The 11,185-nt window shown below is 36.8% G+C and overlaps 1 protein-coding gene across 1 annotated transcript; it reads right to left on the reverse strand.

Annotated features, from left to right (window-relative positions):
* Positions 1–780: 780 nt before the first annotated feature.
* LOC120263014 (GDSL esterase/lipase LIP-4-like) lies at positions 781–10,095 on the reverse strand. Its single transcript, XM_039270938.1, is given in 7 exon segments — positions 781–1,206; positions 1,292–1,562; positions 1,654–1,779; positions 1,781–1,815; positions 2,284–2,426; positions 7,513–7,555; positions 9,758–10,095. Coding segments are annotated over 7 exon segments (1,140 nt in total). The 5' UTR covers positions 10,047–10,095; the 3' UTR covers positions 781–973.
* Positions 10,096–11,185: the final 1,090 nt, after the last annotated feature.

An 11,185-nucleotide genomic window follows, 5' to 3' on the forward strand; every position in this document is an offset into this window, starting at 1 on the left:
TTCATGACCAACTTTCATAATTGATCAACTTAGGTAAGCAATATATATATATATATATATATACAATCAAAAGGAAAAAAGAAAAATATAAAGTTCTTTGTTTTTGCTGCATTAAAAATTATAAAGGACTTGCAGATGATTGATATAGTGGAACAAACATGCAGATATTTTAAGTTAACATATCTCCTTTGGACTTTCCAGCAACAAGTTAGTCTAAAGTTCTAAACTAAACAAGAATCATTAGAGAAAAAAGGAAGATGCAATGCATTATTGACAAGAATTATTCATCAAAGTACAATGCATGAAAATTATGAGCGGTTTTCTCGGCAATTTGGACATTTAACCTAATTTATATAACGATTGCTTCAACTCTTATCATCTTCCGGTGAAATGAACCAAAAGAAAAGACTTATATGTTCGTAGAATCACCGATGCTGACTATTAATTACTCTAATACGCTCCTTCTTGATATGTGTTAGTCTATTTTGAAGTTTAATAAAAATCTATACTTACTTTATTGATGCGGTACTATTAGTTACTTTAATATGTACGAATTATGAAAAAAAAACAATATGAATCAGATTTGATGAACAGGATTATCATCAAATCTCTGTTTCATGGAACTCCACAATAGTAAACCACTCCAAATTTCATAGAAAAAGTATCAAGTACTGATTCTTTAAATATGCAGAGAATGAAGCCAAGCAATTTCATCATAACAATTCCACTGCCACTTCATAGTACAACTTTATTCTTATAGTTTTTAGTAAGTAGTACATATAATTCAAAACAAAATTATTACCATTAAAGTTTCTCAATAAGTTTAATCAAATTCTTCACATTAATTATGATGATGATCATTGACAAGAAAGTAAGACCATTTTAATTTTCTTTTTGATTTCTGTGAACTCAACAAAACAAGCTCAGTGTGACTGACCATTGTAATGTAACAGTGTGTAAATATAAGAGAGCATTAGGCATTGCAGAAGTAGTCAAACTTAAGAGCGGGTTTCGAGTAATCGGTAGAGAGAATCTTAGCTGCGACTATGGCGTTGGCTGCCTCGGTGTAGTGAACTCCATCCCAGCTTATATACTTTGATCCATCGGCGCATGCCTGAGCAGTCGAACTGCCACATTGATTGTTCAGATCATAGTTATAAGGAGGCCCGCCTAAGCCACAACAAGCCATCACCGGACTCGCAAATCCTGATAAAACCACAACAGACGGTGAGAATTAAAAGTATAAACAAACACAAAGACCTTTTACAAATCAGTAATGTATTTCGCTCACCGTATTTAGTATAATTAGCAACAAGGTCATACTTGATCGAAAATATATCATTGTAGACAATTGTGACATTGTTCAAATTCGAACTCAAATTATCACACAGAGCACTCAACCTACAGTTGAATTCTCGAGCCGCATTGTTAAGTGTTTTAAGGCAACCATACTGATCGATATCACTGTCGTCTTTTCTTGGCAATGCGAGTTTCTGAGGCAAACAGCCTAAAGGGCCAGTATTGTGCACCCAAAAATTCTTCGCGCCGTTGTCATACAGAGTCTGAGATCATTACAAATAGTCTCACTTTCATTGGCTAATTAAATAAATATTGGTCTGAACATATAATCATAAATGGAGGGAAAAAAATCACCTTGATTGCAGATTCAATTTCGGAAAGGATGAGTGGTATTCTTTCAATAACTTCGTCGTAAGTTTTGTTTGAAGAAAAGGCACCGGCGAGATCGTTTTGGCCGATGTCTATAGTATAGAGTGCATTATTGAAAACCATGCTCATCAACCAAACCTTTTGAACCTAGAGGTCATGATACTTTTGGATTAATATTTCAGTGCTATAAATTTAGCATCATGATCAATAATCGCATAAAAGCATCAAAAGATTTCTTTAATTCTGAACCCAATTTTCATTAAAAAAAAATGTCACAATAACTCAATGTCTCAATCCAGTGCTATAAATTATAAATTCAGTATTGTGATAATTCACAAATACAATACATTTCAAATGAAATTAACTGCTGGCAATTCTCAGAAAAAAAAATTACTATTCTTAAGAATTGATAATTTTGGATCAAAATTTCATAGAAAATGTTACAGTAAGTCTTGTTTATTCACAATCTCAGTGCAAATTGAATGCTGTTAATTGTCAGTAAAATTATTCATAAATTAATCAACATCAAAACTGCAGGAATAAATTAATGTATAACTTGCTCAGAGATTAAACTGCAATTAAGATGAGATTAAATAATCATTAAAGCAGAAGCACCTTGAGCAATGAGTTGTAAAGATTTGGATTTGAAGTGAATGAACTGGTGAATTTGAATGTAAAGATTAAATGGAGTGTTTCTTGGTAATGTTGATGAACCAGAGATGGCAAAGTTTGCTCCATTACTAAAGTCTGAACCCAATGTTGGAGAGATTGATCAGATCCCAATGAATCAAGTGGTGCACACTGCTGCTGCTGCAGGTTGTCTCCAGAAATACAGGGATGGTGTGCCTCATATCGGGATTCAATACAAGTGATGTGTGAATGTTGTTTAACTGGTTGCACTTGGTTGTAATGCATCTGGGGATGCTTAATTACTTCTGTTATAATGTTTGTTTGTAATGTTTGGCTATTTTGAATATTCTCTAGCTATGTACTGTATAACCATGAAGGTTGGTCGGCCAGGTGTTTGTATTAATGCCTGGTGCTTAATTGAATGAAATATGAGAGTTATTTTGGTGATCTCCATTGCTTCTTCTCTTCAGTTTTTCTTTGGTTTAGTTGTATGTTTGAATGGTGATTATATTCAGTGAGAAACACAAGTGACCATTGTCAAGCTTCCCTCACATTCTTAGCACCATTCTTACAAACAGAGTGCTTGTCTTCATAACTAAGTGTGCAGCCTTGTCATTGTTCTGGTAATCCGATCCTAACAGTGGTATCAGAGACTTGTCACTGAATCTGGGAGAAGATGTCTTGCTCCTCCTCAGCAAAGGATGCCGATGTACCCTATTTCAAAGGTGAGAACTATAACCTTTGGGCATTGATGATGAAAACCATGTTTAGATCGAAAGATCTATGGAAATTGGTGGAGAAGGGATTCAGTGAAGAAGGTGATGCTACCAGAATCAATGATAGCCTCAAGAAAGATGCTAAAGCTATGTATCTAATCCAACGTGCACTTGACTCAAGGATATTAGTAAGGATCTCTGAAGCCAAGACAGCTAAGGAGGCTTGGGATATTATTAAAACAGAGTTCCAGGGAGACTCAGACAACTCAAACATCCAGCTTCATGCCCTTCAGAGAGAGTTTGATGCTGTCAAAATGAAGCAAGGTGAGTCTGTGCAGGATTTTGTGAGCAGGGTATTAGATATTGTATACCAAATAAGAGTCTTGAAGCAAGACCTCCCTCAAAAGGCTGTTGTTTCCAAAATTCTCAGAAGTTTGACTCCCAGATTCTCACAGGCTGTTCACTCGATCATAGAAGCAAAGGATTTGAATACAATCTCAGTTGAGCAGTTGAGTGGCTCACTGAAAAATCATGAAGCTATACTAAACATTGAAGGGAATCATCATGAAGGTGAGAAGGCATTGTATGCAGGCAGAGGAGGTGCTCATACTTCTGAGCATCCAAACAGAGGGAGAGGTAGAGGCCGTGGCTTCTCTCCCAGAGGAAGAGGGCGTGGGCGCGGCAGAAGCAGTGACCCAGTTCGCACTGAACCAGGATTCTCTGCAGAATTTAACAAATCCCATAAGGGAGTACAATGCTTTGTATGTAAGAAGTTCGGGCATGTAAAAAGCCCAATGCTTTGGTATAGAAACGCGAGAAGCTAATGTTGTGAAAGAAGACAAGGCAAAGGGAAGGAGAAGAAGTGGCATTTATGGCAATCAATGAAGAACCGAAACAAGGTGGAGGACTATGGCTAATTAGACGAGTGGATGCTCAAACCACATGTCGGGAGAAAGAAGCTCGTTCGGAGCATTGCCACGACACCAAGACATTCCATCAAAGTCGGGGATGGAAAAAGCTCTCAAAGTTGAAGGTATCGGCAAAGTGTCTCTCTGTTCAGCGGAGGTAAAATTACAAGCTTAAATGATGTTCAGTATGTACCAAGTTTAACTCACAATTTGTTGAGTGTTGGTCAAATGATGGATGCTGGTTTCGACATTGAGTTCACCAAAGGGGTTTGCAAAATCAGGGAAACTGAAACTAAGGCACAGGTAGCTCGGGTGGCGATGACTTCTAACAGGCTCTTTCCTTTAGAAGCTAATGATGTTGACTTTGCCAACTTAGCACAAGGAGAAGATGATGCCTCTGATCTCTGGCATAAGAGATATGGGCACATAAATGTAAAGAAGCTGAAATACATATCGAACAAGAGCGGTATGCGGGTTGCGAAGATTACATGTGTGAGTTCATGTGAAGCATGCTCACGGGGAAAGCAAGCTCGTTACGTGTTTCCCAAAGGCCAAAGCAAAAGCGTGCAACTGCACCTCTTGAGTTGATTCACGGCGACCTTGAGGCCCAATCGGAGCAACGTCCATCGGGAGGTAACTCTTACTTTCTTCTATTGACTGACGACTACTCCAGATACAGCTGGGTGTATTTCATGCACCGGAAATCAGATACATTCCAGCTCTTCAAGCAGTTTAAGCTCTTGGTGGAAGCGAGTTCTCATTTCAAGTCAAGGTTTTTGCGTAGCGATCGCGGAGGGAATTTACATCCAATGAATTTGAAGCTTTTCCGCCATCTCGCGGAGTGCACCACCAACTGTCGACTCCACGGACCCCTCGGCAAAAGCAGGCGTCGCCCGAACGCAAAGAAACGAAGCAGTGACGGAGATGGCTCGTACCATGCTAAAGGAGAAGAAGATGCCTTCGAGTCTCGGGCGAGGCGGTGGCGGCGCGGTGTACATCCTTAATCGGTCGACAACATCGGGCGGTAAAGCTTGAACTCCGTTTGAAGCTTTGACCGTGAGAAGCCCTCCATTGACCATTTTCGAGTTTTTTTGGTCGCTTGGTGTATATGCTCGTTGATCAATGAAGCGGACCAAATTTGGCGCCAAAACCCGACCCGAGTCTTGATTGGTTCTCGCGATCGTTCGAAAGCCTATCGGATCATGGATCCAGATTGAAACGCGTACGTCGGCGAGATCTCCGGTTCTTTGAAGAGAAAAGGCTGGGATTGGTCGGGGATGTCTTGACTCAGGTGCCTCGATCTATGCACCCTTGCGTGAGGAGGGATGACATCCCTTGCAGAGATATGGTGATATCTCCACCGTTCGATCGAGGCGATGAGCGGATGGATTCACATCGAAGGTCTTCTCTAATCTCGAAGAAGATGAATTGGTGGCCGGAGAAGGCGGTGGCGGTCCGGCGAGGGTATAGAAATCTCGTCGATCTCTATAGTTCCCGCTCTCTTGCTCTTTTTCATGGGGATCCGAGCATCTTATGGAAGAAGCTGCAGGGGGAGTGAAGAGTGGGTTGCGGCCATGAAAGAAGAGATGAATGCAATTACAAAGAATCAAACTTGGCATCTGACCTCTCTTCCAGATGGAAAGAAAGCAATAGGACTTAAATGGATTTTTAAGTCAAAATTTAATCCTGACGGCACCCTACTGAAAAGGAAAGCTCGTATTGTGGCTAAAGGTTACTCTCGTGAGAAGGAATTGATTCGAAGAGGTGTTCTCTCCAGTCACTCGAATGGAGACCGTCCGTTTGTTCTTATCCATTGGAGCACAAAAGGAATGGAAAATCTATCAGTTGGATGTAAAATCCGCATTTTTAAATGGAGATCTCATGGAAGAAGTATATGTTCTTCAACCAGAGGGGTTCATTGTAAATGAAAAGGAGCAAGAAGTGTATCGACTCCATAAAGCTCTATCGGTCTCACGTCAAGCACCCCGGGCTGGTATGAGTCGTATTGACTCTCACTTCTCTCAATTGGGTTTCACCCGGAGTAGTAATGAACCTCACCGTATACTCCAAGATGCGGGGTAGATTCGATACTCTTTTACTTTGCATCGTTGATGATATTCTATACATGGGAGTCGTCGATGGAGTCTTTGAATAACTTCAAAGAGAATATGATGAAAACATTTGAAATGACTGATATGGGGCCAATGAGGTTCTTTCTCGGCTTGGAAGTGATACAGAGGAAAGGATTTGTTTTCATGTCACAGAAGAAGTATGCAAGGGATCTCTTGTTCAGTTCAGGGATGCAAAAATTGCAAAGAGTTGATACTCCCAATGAATTCAAATGAAAGCTCTGTCTTCGAGGACAACTCCGAGAAAAGCAGATACACGAGATATAGGAAATTAGTCGGTGCTACTGCTTTTACCTCACCCATTCTCGACCCGATATCATGTTTCTTTGTTTCAATGGTTGCTCGGTACATGCATTCACCGAGTGTGCATCATTTAAGGGCGATGAAAAGCGAATCCTTCGATATGTTAAAGGAACAATCGGGTTTGGGATTCATTACAAGAAGGGAGAAAACTTCAAATTGTTGGGTTACTCCGACAGCGACTGGGGAGGATCTCAAGATGACCGGAAAAAGCACCACGAGGGTGGGCATTCTCCCTTAGCTCAGTGTTATAGCTTGGTGTTTCGAGAAGCGGTCCATCACTTGCTCATCAAGCACAGGCGAGTACATCTCATTGGCTGCGCACTGCGAGGCTGTTTGGCTTCGTCGTCTACTTGAGGATCTCAATGAGAAGCAGGAAGACTCTAACATCATTCTCTGTGATAACTCATCGACTCTCTCCATTGCCAGAATCCCACTCACCGCAGGCCCGAGACTAAACACATTGATACCCGCTTCCATTTTATTCGTGATCTTATAAAAGATGAGTTAATTAATGTGAAGCATTGTGGAGCGAAGATCGGGTTAGGCGGATGTGTTTACAAAGGCTTTGCCCAAAAGCAAGTTCAGCTCATTCACTGAGAAGCTAGGAATTGGTGAATTATCTGATCAAGGGGAGTATGTTGGAGAGATTGATCGGATCCCAATGAATCAAGTGGTGCACAACTACTGCTGCTCGCAGGTTGTCTCGAATCTGAGGGATGGTGTGCCTCATATCGGGATTCAATACAAGTGATGTGTGAATGTTGTTTAACTGGTTGCACTTGGTTGTAATGCATCGGGGATGCTTAATTACTACAGTTATAATGTTTGTTTGTAATGTTTGGCTATTTTTGAATATTCTCTAGCTATGTCTTGTATAACCATGAAGGTTGGTCGGCCGGTGTTTGTATTAATGCACAGTGCTTAATTGAATGAAATATGAGAGTTATTTTTGGTGATCTCCATTGCTTCTTCTCTTCGAGTTTTTTCTTTGGTTTAGTTGTATGTTTGAATGGTGATTATATTCAGTGAGAAACACAAGTGACCATTGTCAAGCTTCCTCACATTCTTAGCACCATTCTTACAAAAGCAGAGTGCTTGTCTTCATAACTAAGTGTGCAGCCTTGTCATTGTTCTGGTAATCCGATCCTAACACCCAATGCCTCCATATATGCACTTAAATAACTCCTATTCAAGCTTTCACCTGTGTATATATATATATATATATATATATATATATATGAGAATATAGAAAACATCAGCAACGTACGTTCATAGGTAAGAACAATGCTAAACATGATATTACACTGAGTGAGGCATAATCAAGGATTAATAGTACTAACACTGTTTATAAAACAGTATTGAGCAGTTGGATCAAAATCTAACATTTGATAGTAACGTTCGTAAATTTCAAACCATAGATGATTGATTCTCATTTGTATATATATATATATATATGAAACAGTAAGTTATAATATGGGATTAATGTTATTAATATTTTTTATTTTATTGGAAAAAAAATTAAGGAGAGCAAAAGAAGAAACATGTGAATTGATGTGAAACAAGAGAATGAGTACAAAGTTGTCATTCATTAATGCTGTGAATCATAATGGGATTTATGAAGACAACTGGATAGCAACAACACAAGAGACTTGTCAGGCCTCTTGAGTTTTTTTTCCAGTGCCTCTCAAGTCTCAACTTAAAAAATAATAATAATTTAAAAAAAATAATAATAATAAAATGACTTCAAAAAGTGTGAAGCTAGTTGCATGCATTTATTGCTAGATTCACAGAGAGAGACCCCTAAAGATTGTGTAATTTGAGAAAGACAATACAGGGAGTAAAACAAAAGGTTGAACTTGTGTAGGGAGTTGGCAGGAAAGTTATTTAAAAACCCCTACATTTAATTCTTTTTTATTTCAAATTTTCAATCCCTTACTTTTCAGTGTTATTAAAAGTCATAGGGACCAAAAACAAAGGTTTTGAGTTTTTTTGGAGTTGACTGTGGTCCATGAATGATGTTGCTTCAATAGTATCAGAATCAAACCCAACATGGAACCAGTCAAAATGTCAAGTTATTGGATTATCAGTTCAACCATCGGATTAACAAAGTTAATGTCGGATCAATTTTTAAATATTTTTAATAATTTAATTTAATTTAATTTAATTTTTTTATTTACTAGTTAAATTACATTCATAGTGGCTTTTACTAGTTAAATTACAATTTTAATCTAATTAAAAAATCAAGACACTGGTTCACTGATTCAACAGCTTAAACAACTGGTGTCGTCTAGTTTTAATAACACTAGTTCCTACATAATCTAAATTTAATCTAATTTAACACCAAGATAATATTATTTTATCATATGTATATATAATAATATACACATATTATGAGTAAAGTAATACAAAATCAGTTTAGCACTCTGGTGATTTTTTTTGGTAGACATTATCAAATGTTACCAAAACTAGTAATCTCACAATCTATATAATTCATCTACCAAAAAATAAATAAAAATCAACCAAATAATTAAAAAATTATTTGATCAAGAAAGTTCTAACCCTTATACATATATTTTTGGTTTTTTATATGTATAACCATAAAAAAAAATAATTACAATTACATAAACCATTATAAAAACTATATCTATTTTTGTATGTATACCTATATACATACATATATGTAAAGGGCCTATCATTCATTTTGCAAACCAGCAACTGCCATTAAATCACCATCTAACGGTCCCCTAAATTCTCCCATGATTTCTCTTTATAAAAAAAAATTACAATTTATACACAATTACAAAAAACCAAATATATTATGTATGTACATCCCTCCCCCACTAAACCCAATGCCACCTCTTTTTGTTTTTTTCAACTTTATTTTCGTCTCTATAGTATATACATGTTCATAGATGTTCAGAGGACTTATTCTAAAATACATATTATCATCAATCAAGTAAAATGATTATAAATGACCAAGCTCCTTGATTCTCCATTCTCATGAATAATGATAGTGTAAAGTTCTAAAATACATACATATATATATTATATAAACAATATGTTTTTTGGGGATGTCCTTAGAAAACGAACTTAGGGACTCTCTACAATAGTCATTAGATCACCTATCTAACAGTTACTGTTTTATTATTAATCCGGGAGGTGAGATTAGTGATACTAATCTCACTTCCGGGTTATATTTATAATAAAACAACAATCGTCAGATGATGATTTAACGGTTGTTGTGGGATGTTTCTAGATCTAGATTACCGCTTATCTAAAGAGAGAGAGAGAGGTACTTAAAATATTCTTTTGAGGGACTTAAAGAAGAGAAAAAAAGAAATAGTGAATTTAATGAATAGCAACAACAACAGTAGTAGTAGCAGTAGTAATTAGTAGTGCTCACAGAGGAAGTCGATGATGAGGCGGCCATCACAGAGCCGGCCGGTGGACTGCCGGAAAAACACCCGGCCTTCCGGCAAAGGAATATAAATTCCAAGTCCAGCAAACAGTCCTCCAGTATCAGAGTTTGAGTCTCCAAAGTTAAATATCACTTTACCACCTTCTTCACAATAACCACTTCCATTTTTCACACCATAATTAGTAGTAAAAGAAGAAGAAGAAGAAGAAGAAGAAGAAGAAGAAGGGGAAAAGAGCAGTAACACTAGTAGTGCAAGCACAACATTAATGTTCATTGTTCTTGCACTTGAAATGAGAACACTAGTTAGTGATTAAGGACTTTGGGTTTTATAGACAAAAGGATAATGGAGATGAAGGTGATGGTGGTGGTGTTTATATTATTTATTTATTTCTTATTTTTTTGAAAATTAAGTTTAAATTTGGAAAATATAATGGTATGGATTTGGGTGTATGTGGTGTTGGATGTTTTGTTTTTTTGGTTAATTATTTTGGGTGGGAGTAATGAGAAAGAGACATGTACTGAAGTGTGGTGGTGTCACGGACTTGTATTCAGTGCATGAATAGTTCTCTCATTCACATTGTGAAAGTGGAAGTGGAGATTCTGAAACTGAAAGTGGGGGTTTTTTTTGTGAAAATGGAGATGGAAGTGCAAGTGCAAGTGCTCATGCTCTCAAAGTCAATCATCTCATCCAACATGCTAGCTCCATATCATCAACAATTCAGTATATTTATATATGGCAAAACATTTTTTTAATGAGTGTTTATAGATAAAAAAATTTATAGATGTTTAATTATAGCTGTTGGATCCAACGTTAATAAACAGTAGAATCATGTGTTGTAATATTTTAAACAGTAATTATTTTATTTGGTACTGTATTAATTACTATTTATAATGTTGGCCGTTGGATCGAGATCCAACGGTTGATAATGAATATGTCCATAGATTTTTTATTTATGAATGTCCATAAATGAATGATCATATATATATAAAGCTAGTTTTTGGAACCTCCACAAATTTTAATCTATGGATATTTTCAGAATCGTTAGATCATCATCTAATGATCATTCAATCTCTACTTTAATTTTTTCAGTGTTGATTCTACTTTCAAAATCCGCTCATTGTATTTTTATTCATTTGTTCTATGTAATTTTTTAAATATGTGGTGAACATTCCATAAATGAGGTGTGTATATATAGACTTGAGAAAGTGGGTGAAAATATGCTTTAAAATGGTCTTTAATGAATAATGGTAAAAACTAAAAAAAAATTTTAAAGAATAAAAGAGAAATCAGGTGTTTAAATATAAAATTAAAAAAAAAACTGGAATTCTTAAATGCATTATTATTGTTGTTGTTTAATAAAATGAAGCATAAAAGAACATAAGACAAACATGGAAGTGTGTGAGGGTATCTAT

Source organism: Dioscorea cayenensis, chromosome 6 (genome assembly GCF_009730915.1).
Source record: "Dioscorea cayenensis subsp. rotundata cultivar TDr96_F1 chromosome 6, TDr96_F1_v2_PseudoChromosome.rev07_lg8_w22 25.fasta, whole genome shotgun sequence".
In the NCBI taxonomy this organism is placed as follows: domain Eukaryota; kingdom Viridiplantae; phylum Streptophyta; class Magnoliopsida; order Dioscoreales; family Dioscoreaceae; genus Dioscorea; species Dioscorea cayenensis.